General features: G+C 42.2%; 1 protein-coding gene and 1 long non-coding RNA gene across 4 annotated transcripts in view; one reads left to right on the plus strand and one right to left on the minus strand.

Annotated features, from left to right (window-relative positions):
- Positions 1 to 10,396: 10,396 nt before the first annotated feature.
- On the minus strand, positions 10,397 to 23,589 carry LOC119467942. The gene is made up of 3 exons (XR_005196571.1): positions 23,376 to 23,589; positions 12,691 to 12,749; positions 10,397 to 12,260 (listed from the first exon to the last, which is right to left on the minus strand). It is a non-coding gene; the product is annotated as an uncharacterized LOC119467942 (long non-coding RNA).
- Positions 11,492 to 23,810, plus strand: part of CMSS1 (cms1 ribosomal small subunit homolog) — a 384,507-nt gene continuing 372,188 nt past the window's right edge. For 2 of the 3 annotated variants that reach the window (XM_017506330.1, XM_037730584.1), the window contains exon 1: positions 11,492 to 11,816. In XM_017506330.1, coding sequence (XP_017361819.1) covers positions 11,753 to 11,816 — 64 coding nt within the window. In that variant the 5' untranslated portion in view covers positions 11,492 to 11,752. The remainder of the gene's footprint in view (positions 11,817 to 23,810) is intronic. The other variant, XM_017506332.2, reaches the window with a different exon arrangement.

Genomic DNA, 23,810 nt, shown 5'->3' on the forward strand with positions numbered 1-23,810 from the left:
GGAAGGAGGGAAGGAAGAAAGGGAGAGAGGGAAAGAAAGAAGAAAAGAAACAGAGATATAGTAACTTGTCCAAGATCTAATAAATGACAGTGCCAGGATTTTAATGCAGTTATCTGGTTTCATAGTCCACATTCTTAGGTATTATGACAGATTGCCTCCTCAAGGAAGGAGACAAAAGTTCTTAGCTATCTAAGAAGCAGACAGCTGCCAGTGAGGGTTTGGGAGATGACAGGGCTCTCAGTTGTTTCTTGATTATTGTGCTTACCAGAGACAATAGAAATAGCCAGCTACAAAAAGACTATGGCAGATGTCATGGTGACATTCCTATCCCACAGAATATATAAAGGCAGCAGGCTTTGAAAATGAAAGGGACCTACCTCACACTTATTAGGATGACTACTATCAAAACAAACGAAAACCAGAAAATAACAAGTGTTGGCAAGAATGTGGAGAAACCAGAACCCTTGTGCACTGCTGAGGGGAATGCAAAATTGGACCACTATGAAAAACAGTATGGCAGTTTCTCAAAAAATTAGAGTTACCATATGATCAATATTTCCACTTCTGGGTATATACCCAAACAAATATTCGTGTATATTCATGTTCATAGCAGAATTAGTCACAATATCTAAAAGGTGGAAATAAGCCAAGTGGCCACTAACAGATGAATGAATAAATAAAATGTGGACTATAGTGCAATGGACTATTATTCAGCCTTAAAAAGGAAGAACATTTTGACACATGGTATAACATGGATGAACCTTGGGGACACTATGCCAGTCACATAAGAACAAATATTGTATGATTGTACTTATGTGCAGTACCTAAAGCAGTCAAATTCACAGAGGTAGCAAGTAGAATGGTGGCTGCCAGTGGCTGGAGGGAGGGGAGTTTTTGTATAACGGGCACAGAGTTTCAGCTTTGCAAAATGAAAAGATTTCTAAAGACGAATGGTGGTGATGGCTGTACAATGTGAATGTACTTAACGCCACTGAGCTAAACTGTACATAATATACTTAAAAATGGTTAAGCTAATAAATTTTATATTACGTATATTTTACAATTTCAGAAAGTGATCTTAAAAAGTAAAACTAATGGGTAAACTATTTGTCAGTCGGAATAAACCATAGGAGACAATTGGAAATGACTTCTAAGCAGCCTCCCTTACCTCCAAGTTCACCGCACTGCTCACCAAATGCATCAGAGTCCAAGCAGCGCCATTTTGGTATTCCAAAAATCACAAGTCCCAGCGTCTCCCAGAAAAGCTTCTGCAGACCATTCTGGAAACTGCCACTTTCTGTGCCTCCTCTACTTCAGTGGATGCCACCTTCTAGAGACCTTAAGACCTGGCTGCTGGATGCAGATGCTCCACCTTCACCCATTAACTTCAAAGTACAAACCGAAATGACTGGATTTCCTTTTCCTCGGGCCCAATACGCAACCTGCATGCCAATTTCGCTCGTTACAAAAGCAAAGTTAACGATCAGCTTTTTCTTCCCCTAAATGAGAGGATCTTTACAGAGCCCATACATACTCAAGATATAAGATTTTAAAAAGGAAGCTTTAATTCAGTCACCTGACTTCACCAGGCCCTGTCAGGAGAAGGAAAGAAAATCCAGTGCCAATCTAGGAAGGGACCAACGAAGGAATGTGGTTTCAGCAGCTTGCAGGTCCCCAAGGAACGAGGTCTCCCTCTTGTGGCCATGATAGAAACAGCAGTTCAACAAGTGGGTTTCAGCCAATTTTTTTCTTACACTAATTCTGTTAGGTCAGGTATTCAAAGAGGATAGAGTGGGAACGGCTTGCCTCTGCTCCATGATGTCTGGGACCCCAGCTTGGGATCAATCAACAGCTGGTGACTGGAATTACCTGGAGGAATCTTTATTTATAGGTCTGGCTGTGGATGCTGTCTGTCAGCACGGACCTCAGCTGAGCTGTAAGCCAGAATTCCTACACGTGTTCTTTCCACAGGGTTTCTCTGCATGGGCTACTTTGAGCTTTCTCACAGAGTGATGCCTGGGTGCCTGGGTTCCAAGTGAGCATCCCAAGGAGCAAGGTGGAAATGCATCTAGCCTCAGAAGTCGTGCAACGTCATTTCTACCATGTTCTCTTGGTTGACATGATAAAGTTCTGCTCAGGTTCAAGAAAAGGGAACACAGACCCCACCACTCAATGGGAGAACTGTCAAGGTCAGATTGCAAGAACTGTATGTGAGATGGGGTGTTGCTATTCACTTGGGGTGGTTGGCAAAACATTACAAAAAATATTTAGGGAAGTTATAGATGATAGTCTCAAATCTTTTGGAAGGCCAAAAGGTTTTATTGAGGCAGGTTGAAGGCAGCTTCCATTAACATTAGCAAAGGAAAGAGATAGAAACTGATTAAAAGCCTTACCCCACACCCATTTGTCTCCACTCTGTTTACTCATGCAAATTTGTGCTGGGTGGTCCCTCTGGGGAAGATCAAAGGGGAAGCACCTGCTAATAGCATTTACTCTGGGCCCCAGAACCTAAAGATTTCACCAGTTGTAACACCATTCTCTTAACCATGTTAATTATCCACAAGTGTGTTAACTTAGATCCTCTGTTGTAAAATCTTAAGGGAATAAAGTGTGAATGGAGAGAGGGTCTGGGTCAACTGGTTGCATTTCGCCCTCTGAAAGCAGCCAACAGCCATCTCTAGCCCACTTGAAACACTGTAACGGTGTGAGAGTGCATTCATTCATCTGTCGTTGAGTCAGAGTCTGCAGGTCAGACTTCCGCAGGCGGTGACCGACATAACAGATGGTGACCCCAATGTAATCGAGGGCACAATGGGGGATACTGGTGGCCGTCTTTGAAAAACAATCTACCACATTGCTTACCTGGTTGGTCAGTGCTTCACTTGTGGTGGATACTTTCTGGTGGACACACACATGTGCTACAAAGCTACACACATTGGCCGGGCGTCATGGCTCACTCCTGTAATCCCAGCACTTTGGGAGGCCAAGGTGGGCAGATCACCTGAGGTCAGGAGTTCAAGACCAGCCTGGCCAACATGGTGAAACTCCAACTCTACTAAAAATCCAAAAATTAGCCAGGCATGGTGGCACATGCCAGTAATCCCAGCTACTCAGGAGGCTGAAGCAGGAGAATTGCTTGAACCTAGGAGACAGAGTCGCAGTGAGCTGAGATCACGCCACTGCACTCCAGCCTGGATGACAGAGTGACTCTGTCTCAAAAAAAGAAAAAAAAAAAAAAAGATACACACACTTTCTGCCCACTCCTTTAGGTCCCTCCACATGCCTCTTCCTCAGATCTCTTTATTATTGAACTTCAAATATTCTATCTTAGAGACCTTTCACCCAGTCAGCCACACCATTCACTGTTGCCAAGGCCCTACATTTACACTGACCTCAGACTACTCTCTCTATTCAAAGGAGATGAATGCACGTACTGAAACTCTGCCTACCAGGATTCTGTTCACCTCTATCCTTTAAGACTCCTCCCTGAGTGACTGCAATGCAGTAGCAATCCATTTTCTGATCTATCAACATACTAAGCTTAACCAGTTTTGTGTATTTTCATCCAACATTATCAGCTGGTCATACCATGAGGACGTAGGTGTGAGCTGAGGAACACAAAACGCAAGGAACTCGGAGCCATCTGTTCACGTATCTTGCAGCTTGTGGACTTGCTTAGATGTGCCCCCACGTATGCCATTTCCATTGTTGAGTGGATTGTTGCTGTGAGCACCCAAGCTTACAATACCCAGTTCCTGAAGGGCAGCTCTAGTCATATAGCCATTTGATATTCCACAGTCAAGTGCCTGTTTCTGCTAGGACTCAACCTTTTTCTCACAGCTGCTTTTCAAATGGTTTGGCTGAAGAAGGCAAAGCTGTACTAGAAAATCCTTGGAGCATGCACCATGATTCTCCCTTAGGACCAGCCGGAGATCCCATCATTATCTATCACCCAGCACCTCTGAATCTGCCACATCACCTCGGCCTGAGTGGCAGGGCGGCATGTGCCATGGCCTAGACTTGCTGCTGAGCCCTCGCTGAGCCCTCCCATATCATGATCCTACTCAAAAATGGCAGCCTTTTTGAGTCACCTGATAAATGAGTTAGAACACTACTTTCAAATGTGGCATAGCTATCTGCACGAAATACTGTTTCTCTTAGTGGAAGATGAGAGATACAAAAAATTTACCTTTACATTGAAGGGGATACCCAGGCATGCCTCACATCACCAAACTTCTAAAAAGATAACGCTGCAGGCCCCTGAACATTTGTAATTTCTCTCTCGCCCTTTGGTATGCATATATTTTCCTAGAGCATCCAGAATACACCACAGATATTCCTGCTCTCCAGATCCAATTAATACTGTGTCATCAATACAATGGATCAATGTTCTATTTGAAAAAAAAAAACGAAAAAACAGATAATCAGAGTCTTTTTGAACTATATGATGACAGAAAGCAGGAGAGTTAACCAGCCCTGAGAATGTCCACAGAAGAATATATATAGCCTTGAGTTATCCACAGCCCTGAGAATTTTCACAGAAAAATATCCATAGCCTTGAGTTAATCTGAACTAAATCTGCCCAAGTGAATGCAAATTGCTTTTGATCTTCCTACCTCACAGAGATTGAAGTGAACATATTTGTCAGATCAAAATCACATATGAAGTGCTAGGGGCTGTGTTGACTGATTCAACCAGAGATACATTAACTATTACAGCTTCTATGATTAGGGAAACCATCTGATTAAGTTTACAGTAGTCTACCATTATTTGCCATGGTCTGCGTGGCTTTGAAGGGATCATACTGGTTAAATGAACTCCATAGTTGCCATTAGTCTTTCAAGTTGACATTAATCTTCGCAATTCCACTGGAATGAGGTATGGCCTCTGATTTATTACCTTTGCCAAGGAGTAAGGGAGAGGGATACAGTTTCAGGGGTTTCCACGTGGCCCTTCCTACCATAGTGGTTCATACTTCATTGGTCAGAGGACCAACGTAATGGTTCTATTAACTGCTATCACAATTATGCACACAGCAACTCGGGAATGACCAAAAGTTTATGGAGCCATGACAGCTAGTACGAAACAGATTAGAACAGGTATCCTATCACCCAGCCACTGCATGCCCCATTCTAACAGGGGTTTATGGTGCATTTTAGATTCCCTGTTATCAATGTAGTTCACCTTGTATCTGATAGCCTTTGAAAGAGCTAGGTATTCCCAATTTCTCCAGTGTATGGTTCCTTTGAAAAAAATGGCCATAGGTTCCTGTGGAAAAAGCATGGGTAAACACTGCATGTATCTGTGGTATCGCAAGGGCTCTTCTTCAAGGGGATCCAGATTCTCTTTAATTGATGAGCTCTGGGTTTCCAAACGGACTCGTATCTGGAAACTGGTCCAGGGATCACACTGTTCCATTTTGGCAGTTGACATTTGCCTTCTATTCACCAGCTCAAGTTCATTGTTGTTGCTGTTATATAATTCAAACAACACTTTTATTAGCTTCCTATCTACCTTGCCCCTAGGAATATCATAGTCTATGGAACACCACAGATATCCTGAATGTTAAGGATCCCTGACTATAATTACATCCATTTTGCTTCTGGTGATTCAGTACTGCCAAATGCTTTTGATATTTTAAGATTCCATGGTACCTATTGATACTAGGGTACCTCTTACTGTCATTCCTAGTCTGCGCAGGGCAGTCACCATTGAGCTTCCCAGCCAATCAGTACTCCATCACTACTGCAATCTTGGTGCTTTAGTGAAAAGATTGTCCTTTGGCCCACCCAGGGAAAAAAGCGTGCTGACAGGTTCTTTGGTCTTAAAAAACAAATACATTCTAAAAACGCCCAGTGCTCTGAGCCTTCTGACTCTTTCCTTAATAATCTGCCAAGACAGTTCTGACGTCTCCATCTCATTTACCATAGATCACCATTGTGCCTAAGCTTCACATTACCTCACAAAATGGTTGGTTCCGGCTGACAAACAGAAAACCTGTAGCTTTTCTCATGAATAAGTGATTTTCTCCCGCAGTAGGTACTATACTTTCCAGGCTGTCTATGCTGAGATCTAACCCTAGTTACTGGTGAAGAGGAAATAAAAAGAGGTGAAAGCAGATCCTAAGACAACAAAAACATCACGTTTGTGAGGTGCGCAGAGAAGGAAGCTATCCCCATGATGGAAATGGTCGCTCACAGCTGCAGAGAAGCTCAGGCACAGGTCAAAGGAAAATGGAGCAGGTTATCAATAGTACTGCTTCAAAGTCATAATGAAAGAAGAGCGTAGAATGAAAAAAAACGGAAGGATTTTAATAAAATCCAAACCTTTACATACATACATGTTAAATCTTTACACACACACACAAACCTTTCCAGGAAATTCCACCAAGCAACCAGAACTGGGAACCCCTGTCCTAAATTATTGGGTTTCAAAATTCATTGAGAAAATAGAAGTCACAAGATAGAAATGGCCTCATCGTCCCGTCATCTCAGGAAGCTTCTGACAATGAGGTGACCCTGCTTCTATCAGGTGGCATCTCCTCCATGTGGCTCTGAATCTCCATCTGTTTCCCCTTTGCAAGGACCTGACTCTTGTAATTATCCCCCTTTCCTTGACTCTCAGCAGTGAACCCTTGTCTTGAGACTACTCTTGTTTCTTGATTCGAAGGGATCACATTTGCCTGGCTCTACTCTTCCCTCTGGCTATTGTCTCCTGGGCTTTTTGGCCTCTCCTCCTACACCTGACACCTAAAGAGTGGAGGCCCAGGAACTCTTTCTGTTCTCTACACTGTCTCCCTAAGTAATCTCACCCAGTCCCAGTTCTCTTCATCTCCACTTCTACTATCAGAATCCAAGACACTGCTATCTCACTTTGACGACTGCAAGAGCCTCCTACCCAATCTTTCTGTTTGTGCTATTACTACACATCGTCCAGCTAAAAAAACATAAGCAGATCACGCAGTCTAAAAATTCCCCAATGGTCCTAGACTTCTGTCCTTTTGAAGATGCTGAGGTATATACCCTGGGGTTCATCATTGTATGCCAGAAAAATTTAGGACCTGGGCACACACGAGGAGTTCAGGAGCGGAGGTTTAATAGGCAGATGACAAGAAAAGAGGTCTCTCTCTCTCTATTTTTTTTTTTTTTTTTTGAGACGGAGTCTCACTCTGCCACCCCAGGCTGGAGTACAACGCGTGATGTTGGCTCACTGCAACCTCCACCTCCCGAGTTCAAGCGATTCTCCTGCCTCAGCTTCCCCAGTAGCTGGGACTACAGGCACATGCCACCACACTCGGCTAATTTTTTAATTTTAGTAGAGACGGGGTTTCATCATGTTGGCCAGGATGGTCTCGAACTCCTGACCTCAGGTGATCCACCCTCCTCAGCCTCCCAGAGTGCTGGGATTACAGGCAGGAGCCACCACTTCCAGCCTCTTCTTTACATAGAGAAAGGGGTCTCCGAATAGAAAAGACAGGCTGGTGGCAAATGCACTGAATTTTCTACTCCAGCTTGAGGAGGCAGTGTCTTATCTACATAGGGCTCATAGATTGGTTCAACCAGGTACTGTATGATATGATGTTTACATAGCACACGGGGAAGGTTGATCACTCCACTCTAATCTTACTATGCAAATGGACTTTCCAGTTGATCGGTCCCATCTTCTCTGCTCCTTGCAGTACATGTGGCTGGCAGAGAAGGGAAGATAGAGGCGCCATTTGAACATGTCTAGTCCTTAGGTCCTACCAGCATTCATTTGTGCAGCTCCCAGCTTGCAGGCTGCTCTTTGTTAGGAAATGATTTGGGGCTGCTTTTCATTAAAAATTAAAGCCTTACTGAGGACTCCTATAACCTTACTATCTGCCTAAGTAATTTCTTCTTAACTTCTGTATTACTTTGTGAGGCTAATTCTGGGGTACATCCTATTTTTTTCAGAGGGTCTCCAACAGGATAAAGAGCCAGTTATTGTTTATATCGAACCCAGTTTAACATCAATCCTTCCTTCTTTGTCTTATTCTCTCTGCCTTTATTCTTGTATTCTGAGATCACCTCCCAAACAATTTGCATCCATGCCTTTGTCATAGGCTCTGCTTTGAGGGGAATCCTAAGTAGGCAGTGATTTTATCAGTTGGGATCCTATCATACAAAAGACGACCCATTTAAGCTGGAAAACTAAAAATAATTTAGTAAGGGGAGTATTTCTGAACGTGAGGTAAGATTAGGTAAATGAAACATGGTGTAGAACCCCAGGACTAGTAATGGTAGGGAGCAGTCACCACCCCTAAGTCTGAAGAGGCAAAGGCAATAAATAGTTACTAGACTCAGAAGAAAGAATGGAGGAGAGCTGCTGAACTAGAGCTGTGGCCTTTAGTAAAGGGACCAGCGTCAGGACTCAAGTGAGACAAGGGTTCTCAGGTTAGTGTCAATGTCAGCCTGAGAGTGATCGCTTCCTTAAATCTGGCATCCTAGGCCTCTGCTCGCCTCACCCTAGTCCCAGCACAGTAACTCACGAAGTTATAATTAGATGAATTAAAGTATAAGAGCTTCGAGAGAGATCTAGAATATGCTGTTGTTGGTGTCATTACTACCATTATTGTCTACATGATACAAAAGTTTGAATACGTCATGATGGTTCCTGCAGTGCACTTACAGACTGGGCTTATTGCCTAAGAGCCTCTGCCTTGATTAAGGCCTTTTCATTGTGTGTTAAGCATTCACAAAACAGCTTTCAAACTTTATCGCCCTCTAATTCAGTTCTTGCCAACCTTTACATCATGGCATCCATAGAAAATGGTGATATTTGTACAACACTAGAGTGAATTGATGATGTTACCCTCAAACTGAAGCAACTGGCCCAAGGTCACTGCTTCCTCCAAAGACTGTTGAGGGGGTTAGTCTTTGGCCCCTCCATGCCAGGTGGGAAGCTCTGCTCAAATCCATTATCCATCCTGCACAGTAATACCAATTTAGCTTTCCTAAAACAATACTTTCATCATGTCCTTTGCCTATAACAACAAAACTCCAGAATTTGTGGTCTGAGATTCAAGATTAAGGCATGGAGTTGGAAGGGACCGCAGGACTCAAGTAATTTCTCCCCTTTATTTTACAGGATCACAAAGAAAGGCCCAGCAAAGTGAACATTCCAATCTTTCTTCCAAGGAACTAGTATTTACCCCATCCATGTATGCCCACAGACATCCATTTTCAAGTGCTACCTCTTTTATGAAGGCTTCCCATTTCATCCCATTGAGAAATCAATGCTTCCTCCTCTAAACTCGAATAATACTCATTCAAATACTGAACAGTAAGAGGGAGCAGAAAAAGACCTAATAGCTATTTCAGCCTGAGCTTCCCTGTGTTAGACAATATGGTCAGATACTGGAGAGTACAGTTTTACAATACACTGATTTATAAAGTAGGATGCCAATTCACCAATAACTAATTCACTAACAATAGAACAAACAGAACAGAAATGGTTGCGACAACTTAGGTTGGCTATTCAATATAATCTGGGGTCAGTAAACTTTTGTTCTGTAAAGTTAGAGCGAATATATGAGAGAATAAATAATAAATAGTAAATATATGAGGGCTACAAGCAGTCTCTGCTGCATATTTTTCTTTACCTTTTTGTTGTTGTTGTTGGTTTGTTCTGTTTCTTACAATGCTTTAAAAATGTATATTTTTTTAAAATGGCCAGACACGGTGACTCACTCCTGGAATACCAACACTTTGGGAGGCTGGAGTGGGAGGATTGCTTGAAGACAGGTGTTCCAAGACCAGCTTGGGCAGCAAAGTGAGACACCGTCTCTACAAAAAACAAAATCAACAACAATATAATAACCAAGCATGATGGCATGTGCCTGTAGTCCCAGCTACTTGGGAGGTTGAGGCTAGGTGGAATATATGTAAGACCATTCATAGTTCGTGGTACAAAACAGGAATCAATTCCCATTGATGCACACACTCTGCATAATTTAAACTATGCCAGACGTAATTTTAATTATCGCCTCTTTTTTTTTTTTTTTTAGTTTCGCTCTTGTCACCTAAGCTGGAGCACGGTGGTGTGCTCTCGGCTCACTGCAGCCTCTGCCTCTTGGATTCAAGCGATTCTCCTGCCTCAGCCTCCTAAGTAGCTGGGATTATAGGCGCCTGCTACCACGCCTGGCTAATTTTGGTATTTTTAGAAGAGACGGGTTTCACCATGTTGGCCAGGCTGGTCTGGAACTCCTGAACTCAGGTGTTCCACGCACCTCGGCCTCCCAAAGTGCTGGGATTACAGGCATGAGCCACTGTGCCCGGCCCACACTTCTTAATTTTGTGATTTACTGCCTGAAAAACTGTCTCACTGCGGTTTTTGTTTTTTTTTTTTTCCCCAGATTAATAATGAGACTGAACATCTTTGCATATTTATTAGCCATAGCACTTCCTCTTCCACACTGGCATTTCTTATCTTTCTTTTCCAATAATCTATTAATCACGAAAATCTCCTGTCATCTACGTTTCTTCACAAAAGCCACATTACTTTTAATCTTTATAGATTATTTCACATTTGCCACATTTATACATAATGTGCTACCTTTGGGGACATTTAGAGTGTGCTGATAAAAGTCTAGGCAGTAATGCATTTATAAACTATCTTAAGTTGGATTTACATGGCGTAATTTTCCATATATGGCTAATTCTATGCTCATCAGATTAAGTTTCCCCGGCTTGTCATTTCCGAAGATGCATCCATTGGAAGTCTAGCCCTTTATTCTCACAAGTTGCATTTTCACTACTATAGGGTGACACCTGAAAAGACTCATCTTACTATTCCATGCATGGTACCAGAAACATTGCGTGCTGTTAATACATTTTGTATAATTTTTATCTCCGTGTATGATGGCCGTCCTGAAAACTACCGTCCATAATTACTCCACAGCTAGCCCCAGCACTTGGCGCCCAGAGGGTTTTCCTAGTCCCTCTCTTGCCACTTCACGTTGGGAATGGGACAACAGGCATTGGGGTCTCTTACCCATCGTAACGAAGCAATGGACTCCCTTATTAGTTCGTTTCCCAAATAGGGGGTGGGATACACAACCCAGGGAGTATGGGGAAACAGCTTTCAAGTCTTCGGGCCATTGCGTCTCTCTGTGGGCGAGCCTTTCCAGACCAATGACATTTTCTTTACTCGTATTGCATAAATAGCAGAACTACATTTACCACAAAGACCTGACATTCATGGTCATGGATCCTTGTGCACGGTTTCTAAGAGAAAACTGTACAAACACATAATTCCGAAACGCTGACGCACCAGCGAAAACACACGCACGTGTCCGAGTCTTCTCCCGCGGCGCAACTCAAACTGAGCAGAAAAAAATCGTCTTAGCATCGTGTTTCACACTTTCGACACAACCTTATTGGAAAACGTAACACCTAAACAAAATTTTTTGAAATACATTATCAAAAACGATGACAATCCCTTTTGGCTTATTTCTTTTTTTGTCTTTTAGCTTTGGGGAAATTTATTTTGCATTTCCAAACTGCTTCTGCCTGTCGGCGCCTGTGTGGAAACTGTAACGAGTCTCGCAGAGGCTTCCGGAGAGGCGGGGCGGAGGCTTGACGTCATCGCCGCGGGGCGGAGGCGACCGCGGGACCGGTCTAGGGGAGGCTCCGCGTGCAGAGACGCCAGCCGTCCGGCTTTGAAGAGAGCTTGATTCTCCTCAGCCGGACGCCTTCCCCTGTGATCCGCCCACGTCGAGTCCTGAGCTGAGATGGCAGACGATCTCGGAGACGAATGGTGGGAGAACCAGCCGACTGGAGCAGGCAGCAGCCCAGGTACCCACTCGTGCCCGCCCTCCTACAGGGCCTCTCCCGGAGCCCTTCCGCGCGCCTCAGCCCTGGCCGCTTCTGGCGGTCGCGGTGTCCGCCTGGCAGGGATGTGCACGGCCGTGTTAGCGCGCGAGCGTCTCGGGGAAAGTGGTGCGAGAGACTTTTTAACACGTGAAACAGACAACTCTGACCTTAACTCAGTTCTGCTTGCCAGCCAGGAAGGACCCTTTCCCAAGCTTCATTTTTTCTTTTCCTTGCTTCTTGAGAATGGATAAGACAGCTTTTGTGAAGAGAGGCAGCTTTGTGTGATGGTTAAGGGTAATTCCTGAACTGCTTCAATTCAGGGTTAACCTTCCGACTGGGGTCAGAAGCGGGGATTACTGCTTCAGACTGCTTCCATTCAAATCACGACTCCAGTATTCTGATACTGTTTAGCTTCGTTTTCCTCATCTATAAAATAAAGGTAACAATAATGTCCATTTCAGAAAGTTGTGAAGATAGTACAGTAATGCACTTTAGCACAGTGCTTCACATATAATAGATGCGCGGTAAACGTAAGTTGCTGTATTTCTTGTGGTCATCATCAGTATCATGTAATTTGGAATATGAGAACGGGAAGGAGGTTTAGATAGGGATCATCCTTTGAACTCATTTATTTTACATTTGAGAAACATAACCTAAAGATGTCAAGTAACTTGACAAGTTCACAAAGCTAGCTCCTCTCAGAAACAATGCTAGAATTCGGTTAACACAATTTGAATAGTTTCTGCAATGTCTACCGACTCCTGATGCAGTGGGCATTTCATCCCTAAGTAGAGTAGCATTAAGTAACCAACCATGTCAGGCTGGCCTTGAACTTTGTAAGTTCCAACACACCTACTATGCAATTATTGGTTGGTTGGTTGGTTTTTGTTACTCCTCGAGGTCTGTCTCTCTTCTCTACAAGAAGAAACGGGGCCAAAGTTGGATTCATACTTTTGTCATCCCAGGGCCCTCCCCGCACATGTTAGACACTTGATACCTATTTGTTGCAAAGAGTCTTGAAATACTAGTTGTGAAATATCCATTAAAAATAACCAACTTCATTTGTTGCATTGTTTCCAGAAGGTCAAGCCTTCAGATACAAACTAAGCAGATGGCATTTTTAGAAAGGTAGCCAATGTAACATTTCTTTGATTAAACTTCCTAACTCCTTTGCAGCCCTGTGGTGTTCCACATTTACTTTAATAAGTACCCCTCCCAACTCAGGTGTTAAAAAGCTCTATTTTATGATATGATTCAACAGGTATAGAGACCATTTAAGAAATAGTTGAATTCTGTTAAGTGGTGAAGGGGATCCCAGCTCTTGATTCTAGTCCTCACTATGTGACTTTTGAGTTATTCATCCCTTGGAAGAAAGGCAATCAAGATGGATTGAGTATTTATTATGTGACAGGTATTTTCATAAACATGAATTGATTTAATCTTCATAACATCCTTGAAAGGTAAGTGTTCCCTTCATTTTTATAGGTGAAGAAATAGAAAAAAGTTATGTTCTTAGGAACAGACATTGAAGAAGAGGTCTGGGAAGAATTTAGTCAAATGATTAACTTTGAAAGTCATGCTTTTCCCACTACTGCTATGTGAATTCTCTGGGTCTTAGTATCATCTGTAAAGAGCCCTTACAGGTCATCTTTTTCAGGGTTTTACCAACCAACAGTTTTAAACATTGTATCTAGTAGAACTTTAAATTGCTACAGAATCCTTCATCTAAGTTGTCAGAATTCTCATGAGGACAGAGTGTTGGAGTGCCTAAAATTGCTCTACTTCTTAAGTTCCTTCTAGCCATAAGACTAAGCTTTGAAAATTGCTGGCGTTAAATTTATCAGAGGCCTTTGCTTTGTTCACTGCTCCTAAGCAAAGTGTATGCATTTATTTGAAATCTCCTTGATAATTCACTGGCAGCTTGCCTAACTGTAATCCGAATGATGCTTGTAATTCAAAAGAAATCACAGCTGAACCATTTCAGATTTCCTGATTCTTCTTATGTTGATGGGATCTAGCCTTGAACCTAAAGCTCACGGGTTACATACCTGGCTGCCTTCTTGAAGTCTTTACTTAGTTATTTGATATGGATGTTAAGTACATTCAATTGTTTATTTCAGCCTAAAATATACAAATTATGTTTTGTTTTGAAAGTCAAAGGAGAATATGTTAAATCAGAGAAAGGAAAGATAGTTGTAATCGTGCATCTATTCCTGTTATTATTTTACCTGCCTATAAAAATAAACATCTTTCACTATCACCTGCTCCCAGTTCACATCCATGTTAGCAAGGCACTGGAAAATTTCAGACACTTCCAAATACTTGTTGGTTATACATGGTTTATAACACCTATCTAATGTACTTAATTATCGGTTTATTGTCTGTCGAAGGAACTGTACTATTTTTTGGCTGTTGTCACGTCTTCTTAGATGTGGTATGTAACACAAAGTTTTCATGGCTCTTTAAAACCTGTCAACTTTGTGCTAGAGTCCTGCATTGCACTGAAGCTCAACATGGGACCTGGCTGTTTTTTTTTTTTTTTTTTTTTTTTTTTTTTTTTTTTTTTTTTTTTTTTTTTTTTTTTTTTTTTTTTTTTTTTTTTTTTTTTTTTTTTTTAATTGTACTTTAGGTTCTGGGGTACGTGTGCAAATCATGCAGGATTGTTGCATAGGTACACACATGGCAATGTGGTTTGCTGCCTCCATCCCCCCATCACTTACATCTGGCATTTCTCCCCATGTTATCCCTCCCCTACCTCCCCATTCCCCTCCGCTGTCCCTCCCTTGGCCCCCATCAACAGACCCCAGTGTGTGATGCTCCCTCCCTGTGTCCATGTGTTCTCATTGTTCAACACCCGCCTATAAGTGAGAACATGCGGTGTTTGATTTTCTGTTCTTGTGTTAGCTGAGAATGATGGTTTCCAGGTTCATCCATGTCCCTACAAAGGACACGAACTCATGATTTTTTATGGCTGCATAGTATTCCATGGTGTATTTGTGCCACATTTTCCTTGTCCAGTCTATTGTCGGTGGGCATTTGGGTTGGTTCCAGGTCTTTGCTATTGTAAACAGTGCCTTTATGAACATATGTATGCATGTGTCTTTATAATACAATGATTTATAATCCTTTGGGTATATACCCAGTAACGGGATTGCTGGGTCAAATGAAATTTCTATTTCTGGGTCTTTGAGAAATCGCCACACTGTCTTCCACAATGGTTGAACTAGTTTACACTCCCACCAACAGTGTAAAAGTATTCCTACTTCTCCACATCCTCTCCAGCATCTCTTGTCTCCTGATTTTTTAATGATTGCTATTCTAACTGGCTTGAGGTGGTATCTCAATGTGGTTTTGATTTGCCTTTCTCTAATAATCAGTGATGATGAACATTTTTTCATATGTTTGTTGGCCTCATATATGTCTTCTTTTGAAAAGTGTCTGTTCATATCCTTCACCCACTTTTGAATGGCTTTGTTTTTTTTTTCTTGTAAATCTGTTTTAGTGCTTTGTAGATTCTGTTTTAGTGCTTTGTCAGATGGGTAGATTGCAAAAATTTTTCCCATTCTGTTGGTTGCCGGTTTGCTCTAATGATTGTTTTTTTGCTGTACAGAAGCTCTGGAGTTTAATTCGATCCCATTTGTCTATTTTGGCTTTTGTTGCCAATGCTTTTGGTGTTTTAGTCATGATGTCCTTGCCTACTCCTGTGTCCTGAATGGTTTTGCCTAGGTTTTCTTCTAGAGTTTTTATAGTGTTAGGTCTTATGTTTAAGTCTTTAATCGATCTGGAGTTAATTTTAGTGTACCGTGTCAGGAAGGGGTCCAGTTTCTTCTTTCTGCACATGGCTAGCAGTTTTCCCAGCACCATTTATTAAACAGGGAATCCCTTCCCCGTTGCTTGTTTTTGTGAGGTTTGTCAAAGATCAGATGGTTGTAGATGTGTGGCATTGCCTCCGTTCTGTTCCATTGGTCTGTATCCTGTTTTGGTACCTGTACCATGCTCTTTTGATTACTGTCACTTTGTAGTAATAAGGTAGCATGATGCCTCCGGCTTTGTTCTTTTTGCCTAGGATTGTTTTGACTCTGCAGGCTCTCTTTTGGTTCCATATGAAGTTTAAGGTGTTTTTTTCCAGTTCTATGAAGAAGGTCATTGGTAGCTTGATGGGGATAGCATTGAATCTATAAATTACTTTGGACAGTATGGCCATTTTCACAATATTTATTCTTCCTAACCATGGGCATGGAATATTTCTCCATTTGTTTGTGTCCTCTCTTATTTCATTGAGCAGAGGTTTGTAGTTCTCTTTGAAGAGGTCCTTTACATCCTTTGTTAGTTGTATTCCTATTTTATTCTATTTGTAGCAATTTTGAATGGGAGTTTTCTGATGATTTGGCTGTCAGTCTGTTATTGGTGTATAGAAATGCTTGTGATTTCTGCACATTGATTTTGTATCCTGAGACTTTGTTGAAGTTGCTTATCAGTTTAAGGAGATTTTTGGGCTGAGATGATGGAGTCTTCTAAATATACAATCTTGTCATCTGCAAATAGAGATAATTTGTCATCCTCTTTTCCTAAGTGAATACCTTTATTTATTTTCTTGCCTAATTGGCCTGGCTAGAACTTCCAATACTGTATTGAATAGGAGTGGTGAGAGAGACATCCTTGTCTAGTGCTGGATTTCAAAGGGAATACTTCCAGTTTTTGCTCATTCAGTATGATAGTGACTGTAGGTTTGTCATCAATAGCTTTTATTGTTTTTGAGATAAGTTCCTTTGATACCTAGTTTATTGAGAGTTTTTAGCATAAAGCGTTTTTTAATTTTGTCAAAGGCCTTCTCTGCTATTGAGATAATCATGTGGTTTTTGTCTTTGGTTCTGTTTATGTAGTGGATTACGTTTATAGACTTGGGTATGTTGAACCAGCTTTGCATCCCCATAATGAAGCCTACTTGATCATGATGGATAAGCTTTTTGATGTGCTGTTGCAATCGGTTTGCCAGTATTTTATTGAAGATTTTTGCATCTGTGTTCATCATGGATATTGGCCTGAAGTTTTCTTTTCCTGCTGAGTCTCTGCCAGGTTTTGGTATCAGGATGATGTTGGTCTTATAAAATGATTTGGGAAGGATTCCCTCTTTTCATATTGTTTGGAATAGCTTCAGAAGGAATCGTACCAGCTGCTTTTTGTATGTCTGGTAAAATTCAGCTGTGAACTCATCTGGACCTGGATTTTTTTTTGGTTGGGAGGCTATTAATTGCTGCCTCAACTTCAACCCTTGTTATTGGTTTGTTCTAGGTATCAGCTTCTTCCTGGTTTAGGCTTGGGAGGGTGCAAGTGTCCAGGAATTTATCCATTTCTTCCAGGTTTACTGGTTTATGTGCATAGAGTTGTTTGTAGTAATTCTGATTTTAGTTTGTATTTCTGTGGAGTCAGTGGTGATATCCCCTTTATTGTTTTTTATTGCATCTATTTGATTCTTCTCCCTTTTCTTTTTTATTAGTCTGGATAGTGGACTGTCTATTTTGTTGATCTTTTCAAAAAACCAGCTACTGGATTTATTGATTTTTTTTTTTGAAGGATTTTTTTTGTGTCTCCATCTTCTTCAGTTCTGCACTGATCTTAGTTATTTCTTGTCTGCTGCTAGCTTTTGAGTTTTTTTTATCTTGCTGCTCCAACTCTTTCAATTTTGATGATAGCGTGTCTATTTTAGATCTTTCCTTGCTTCTCTGGTGAGCATTTATTGCTATAAAGTTCCCTCTTGATACTGCTTTAAATGTGTCCCAGAGATTCTGGTACATTGTGTCTTTGTTCTCGTTGGTTTCAAAGAACATCTTTATTTCTGCCTTCATTTCATTGTTTATCCAGTCGAAATTCAGGATCCAGTTTTTCAGTTTCCATGAAGTTGAGTGGTTCTGAGTTAGTTTCTTAATTCTGAGTTCTAATTTGATTGCACTGTGGTCTGAGAGACTGTTTGTTATGATTTCCATTCTTTGCATTTGCTGAGGAGTGATTTACTTCCCATTATGTGGTCAATTTTAGAGTAGATGCCATGCAGTGCTGAAAAGAATGTATATTCTATGGATTTGGGGTATAGATTTTTGTTGACGTCTATTAGGTCCACTTGGTCCAGATCTGAGTTCAAGTCCTGGATATCCTTGTTAATTTTCTGTCTTGTTTTTCTGTCTAATATTGATAGTGGAGTGTTAAAGCCTCCCACTATTATTGTGTTGGAGTCTAAGTCTCTTTGTAGATTGTTAAGAACTTGCTTTATGTACCTGGGTGCTCCTGTATTGGGTGCATATATATTTAGGATCGTTAGTTCTTCTTGATGCATTGGTCCTTTTACCATTATGTAATGCTCTTCTTTGTCTCTTTTCATATTTGTTGGTTTAAAGTCCATTTTATCAGAGACTAGGATTGCAACTCCTGCTTTTTTTTGCTCTCCATTTGCTTGATAAATCTTCCTCCATCCCTTTATTTTTAGCTTATGTGTGTCCTTGCATGTGAGATGGGTTTCCTGAATACAGCACACCAATGGGTTTTGACTTTTTATCCAATTTGCCAGTCTGTGTCTTTTGATTGGGGTATTTAGTCCATTTTCATTTAAGGTTAATATTATTGTGGGTTAATTTGATCCTGCCATTTTGGTGCTAGCTGAAAGTTTTGCCCGTTAGCTGACATATTTTCTTCATTGCGTTGATGATCTTTACCATTTGGTGCATTTTTTGGCGTGGCTGGTACTGGTTGTTTCTTTCCTTGTTTAGTGCTTGTTTGAGGAGCTCTTATAAGGCGGGTCTGGGGGTGACAAAATCTCTCAGCAATTGCTTGTCCATGAAGGATTTTCTTTCTCCTTCACTTATGAAGCTTAGTTTGGCTGGATATGAAATTCTAGGTTGAAAGTTCTTTTCTTTAAGGGTGTTGAATATTGTCCCCCACTCTATTCAGGCTTGTAAGGTTTCTGCAGAGAGATCCACTGTGAGCCTGATGAGCTTCCCTTTGTGGGTAACCCGACCTTTCTCTCTTGCTGCCCTTAGCATTTTTTCCTTCATTTCAACCCTGGCAAATCTGACGATTATGTGCCTTGGGGTTGCTCTTCTTGAGGAATATCTTTGTGGTGTTCTCTGTATTTCCTGAACTTGAATGTTGGCCTGTCTTGCTAGGGTTGGGGAAATTCTCCTGGATAATATCCTGAAGAGGGTTTTCCAGCTTGGATTCATTCTCTCCATCACATTCAGTTACACCTATCAAACGTAGATTAGGTCTTTTAACATAATCCCATATTTCTTGGAGGTTTTGTTCATTTCTCTTCACTCTTTTTTTCTCTAATCTTGCCTTCCCATTTTATGTCATTGAGTTGATTTTCAATCTCTGATATCCTTTCATCTGCCTGATCAATTCAGCTATTGAAACTTGTGTATGCTTCGCAAAGTTCTCATGCTGTCCTTTTCAGCTCTAACAAGTCGTTTATTTATTCTAGTTAGCATCTCATCTAAACTTTTTTCTAGGTTCTTAGTTTCTTTGCATTGGTTTGGCACATGTTCTTTTAGCTCTGAGAAGTTTGTTATTACCTACCTTCTGAAGCCTGTTCCTATCAATTCGTCAGACTCATTCTCCATCCATCTTTGATCCCTAGCTGGTGAGGAATTGTGATCCCTTGGAGGAGGAGAGGCATTCTGGTTTTTGGTGTTTTCATCCTTTTTGCACTGGTTTCTTCCATCTTAGTGGTTTTATCTACCTGTGGTCTTTGTAGTTGGTGACTTTTGGATTGAGTCTCTGAGTGAACATCCTTGTTGTTGATGTCAAAGCTATTGCTTTCTGCTTCTTAGTTTTCTTTCTAACAGTCAGGCCCCTCTGCTGCAGGACTGCTGGAGGTCCACTCCAGACCCCACTCACCTGGGGATCACCCGCGGGGGCTGCAGAACAGCAAGGGTTGCCGCCAGTTTTTTCTTCTGTTATCTTCATCCCAGAAGGGTATCTGACAGATGTCAGCCTGAGCTCTCCTTTATGAAGTGTCTCTTTGGGTATATGGGGATCACAGAGTTGCTTGAGGAGACAGTCTGTCCCTTATAGGAGCTCAAGTGCTGTGCTGGGACCTTCGTTGTTCTATGCAGAGCTGCTGGGCAGGTAATTTTAAATCTGCTGCAGCGGAACTCATAACCGCCTCTTTTCCCAGGTGCTGTGTCCTAGGAAAGTGGTTTTTATTTATAAGTTCCTGTCATGCTGCTGCCTTTTTTCATAGATGTCCTGCCCCTCACGGAGTAGTCTAGTAACAGTCGGCCAGTAGAGGTGTTGCTGAGCTGCTGCAGGCTCTGCCCTGCGCTGTGTGAACTGCCTTGGTAGTGGCGGACTGCCTTGGTAGTGGCGGACTGCCTGGGTAGTGTTGGTGCCCTTCCCCACACTGAGCTGGACCATCCTGGGTCCAGCTGCGCTTGCTGTGAAGCTCTCAATCCAGAGCATTTCAGTTTGCTTGTTTTGTTGAGGTGGTACCGCCTAGCCAGATCGTCTGGCTTCCTGTCTGTGTCCCCTCCCTTTCAGTTGAATGGGCGGCTCCTGTCTCCCAGGAGCTCAAAACAGCCGCGCAAACTTGTGTGAGTTTCTGTGCACCGACCTGGGACCGGCTGAAACCGCCATGCTGAAAACTCGTGGCGCTTTTCCGCCCGGGAATCTGCTGGTCTGTAGGCAGTGAAAACTTGTTTGGGAATGCAGCGAGCACTCACCCTCTGTGCTGTTCTGGCTGGGAACTGCACTCCGAAGCTGTTCCTATTCAGCCATCTTGGATCCTCCTCATCCCTGGTTCTTAATTAGTATTAGGTGGATGTTAGCAGAGTAAATGCCTATATGTATGCATGTTAGCTGCTACAGAGTATGTAGGTAGACATATAATTTCTCATCCAATCTAGACACTTTTGAGAGTGGAAGGCTCTGCAATTAGAATTTTGCAGGAACTCTCCTGATCCTTAGGGGGTGCCTAGTCACTCCATTGGTGGCATTTGGAGTCATGGCCCAAGTTAAGACAGCTGGGAGTCACGGTGCTGAGGAATGTGCAGCCCAGGATGCCTCAGGCATAGGACCCCAGGAATCACCTAATGGCATCTAATATTTGATTTATTTCCTTTTCCCTGTAAACCTTCAGAAACAGTTTGAAGTGACTTACAGTAAGTAATATATTCAGTTGAATCATGATTAGGAAATACTAATGCTGAAATGAGAAGTTACAATGTCGGAGATATTAATGTAATTGACCAGTCCGGCTACTTTCTCAGTGTGAAGCTGAAAACTGAGAGAATGTCTATCATTTAACATAGTTTTTGTAGCATTCTGTAACATTGAGCATGGATTTTGTGACTTATGGAAGAGAGCCAAGTGATTCTGCAGTTGAAAATGTCACTTGAGGCCAGGTGCTGTGGCTCATACCTATAATCCCAGCACTTTGGGAGGCCAAGGTGGGCAGGTCACCTGAGGCCAGGAGTTCAAGACCAGCCTGGCCAGTATGGCGAAAACCTGTCTCTACTACAAAGACAAAAATTAGCCAGGCATGAGGGCAGGCACTTGTGTCCCAGCTACTCGGACGGCTGAGGTGGGAGAATCGCTTGAACCCCTAGGCGAAACTTGCAGCGAGCCAAGATTGTGCCACTGCACTCCAGCCAACGCTACAGAGTGAGACTTTGTCTTAAAAAAAAAAAAAAAAAAAAGGAAAGAAAAGAAAAGAAAATGGCCTTGATCATTTACTCACTGAAGATGAAGAGAATACTGATTGCTTTCCCTTTTTATTTCAATGATGTACCTATTAGATTACCAAGGCGAGTACCCAGTAGGCAGCTAAGTACAAAGCCTCGGGGTCAGATCCAGGCTGAGATACAGATTTAGGAATAACTGGCATACAGATAGCTTGTTCTTTTTTTCTTTTCCTTTGAAATGTAGTCACGCTCTGTCGCCAGGCTGGAGTGCAGTGGCGTGATCTTGGCTCACTATAACTTCCACTTCCCGGTTTCAAGCAATTTGCTTGCCTCAGCCTCCTGAGTACCTGGGACTACAGGCATGCGGCACCATGCCCTGCTAATTTTTGTATTTTTAGTAGAGACGGGATTTCACCATATTGCCCAGGATGGTCTCAATCTCTTGACCTCATGATCTGCCTGCCTTTGCCTCCCAAAGTGCTGGGATTACAGGCATGAGCCACTGTGCCCAGCAGATAGCTTAATCTTAAAGAGCATGTGCCTAGCAATCTGTAACATTGAGCCTCCATGTCTTTTGAGGAGGGTCTTTCATATGCTTCCTCAACTTATTCTGAATCTTTAATGCCATCTATTTCCAAGCATCTAACTAGGAAACTGACATGTTAAGACACTTATGGGTACAGTGCCAGGAGACTGCACGTAATACTACCAGCTTGTGGCTGGGAGCGGTGGCTCATACCTATAATCCCTGCACTTCGGGAGGCTGAGGTGGGTGGATCACCTGAGGTCAGGAATTCGAGACCAGCCTGGCCAACATGATGAAACCCTATCTCTACTAAAAATGCAAAAAATTAGCTGGGCGTGGTGGTGCACGCATGTAATTCCAACTACTCAGGAGGCTGAGGCAGGACAATCACTTGAACCCAGGAGGTGGAGGTTGCAGTGAGCCAAGATCACACCACTGCACTCCAGTGTGGGCAACAAGAGCAAAACTCTGTCTCAATAATAATAATGCCAGCTTGCATTTGTTGAGCACTTCCTATGTGCCAGATACTGTTTTGATTGCTTTATGTGTTCTAGTTAATTTAATCTTCACAGTACACTAGGGGTAGTTACTGTGGTAGTGACTGTTGTTATCTTTATTTTGTTGATGAGGAAGTTGAGGCACTGAGAGATTAAGTGATTTACCCAATACTATTTCATTGCTAAGCGGGGGAGCTGTCATTCATATTCAGGCAGTCTGAAACTTATATTTTGCATTCTAATTATCAGTGTTAAGTATCTCATCTCTAAAGGAATAATCCATTATCAGTTTAAAGAGACTCACAATTTAGAAACTCTTTTGTTTATATATCATTATCAAATTGCATCTGTTAGTCTTACAAAGTTTGCTCTTTTAAAGAACACTGGTTACTTGGAGCTACAGATAAGCAGCTTTTCCATTTGGGCTTTGAGAACCATTTCTGCCAGTAACCCAGACCTGATCCAGCTACTGAATTATTCTCCAAAACTGCTTTTTCTCCAGGCTTTCCTGTCTCCATAAATTAAACCACCAGCTAACCACTTTCACAGAGGCTTACTACTATTCTGATTTATTCATTTATTTTTTTCAGCCCTGTTGTCACTACCTCCAGAACACCACCTGAATCTTTGTTTGCATTTTTCTTCGTTCTGCCTCCATTGGAGTATACACCATAATCCTTATTTGCCTCAACCACTGCCATAAGCTTCTAACAGGGCTCAGAGTTTCCACCTTGTCCCTCACTCAGCAGCCAGAGATCTTTTTAAAAGAACTCAGGCTACATTCCTGCTTAAACTCTCCAATTGCTTTTTCCCTGGCACCTAGAATGAAATTCGGATTACTTACCATGGCTGGCAGCCACCAGGTCTTCTACTGTTTAGTCCCCTGTAGTTATGCTATCCCACCCACTCCAGCCTTCATTCTGTTCCTCGGTAGGCCACACTTATCCTCTCTTTGCCCTTTGCAGTAGCTGTTCCTTTTCCTTTCAGTCCTGTCCTTCTGATTGTCTGGCTCTTTCTTAAGTACCCAGTTCAAACATCACCCACTCAGAGAGGCACTTCCTGATCAGGCAGGGAGTCTGGAGTATCTATCTAGGTGCTCTGTTACATTATCACACTATCTATTAAATTATTGTTAATATTATTATTTGAGACAGAGTCTGTCGCTCTGTCCCCAGGCTGGAGTGCAATGGCACGATCTCAGCTCACTGCAGCTTCCGCTTCCAGGGTTCAAGTGATTCTCCCTGCCTCAGCCTCCTGAGTAGCTGGGATTCAGGTGCCC

This window comes from Cebus imitator, unplaced genomic scaffold (assembly GCF_001604975.1).
Source record: "Cebus imitator isolate Cc_AM_T3 unplaced genomic scaffold, Cebus_imitator-1.0 Scaffold354, whole genome shotgun sequence".
Taxonomy (NCBI): domain Eukaryota; kingdom Metazoa; phylum Chordata; class Mammalia; order Primates; family Cebidae; genus Cebus; species Cebus imitator.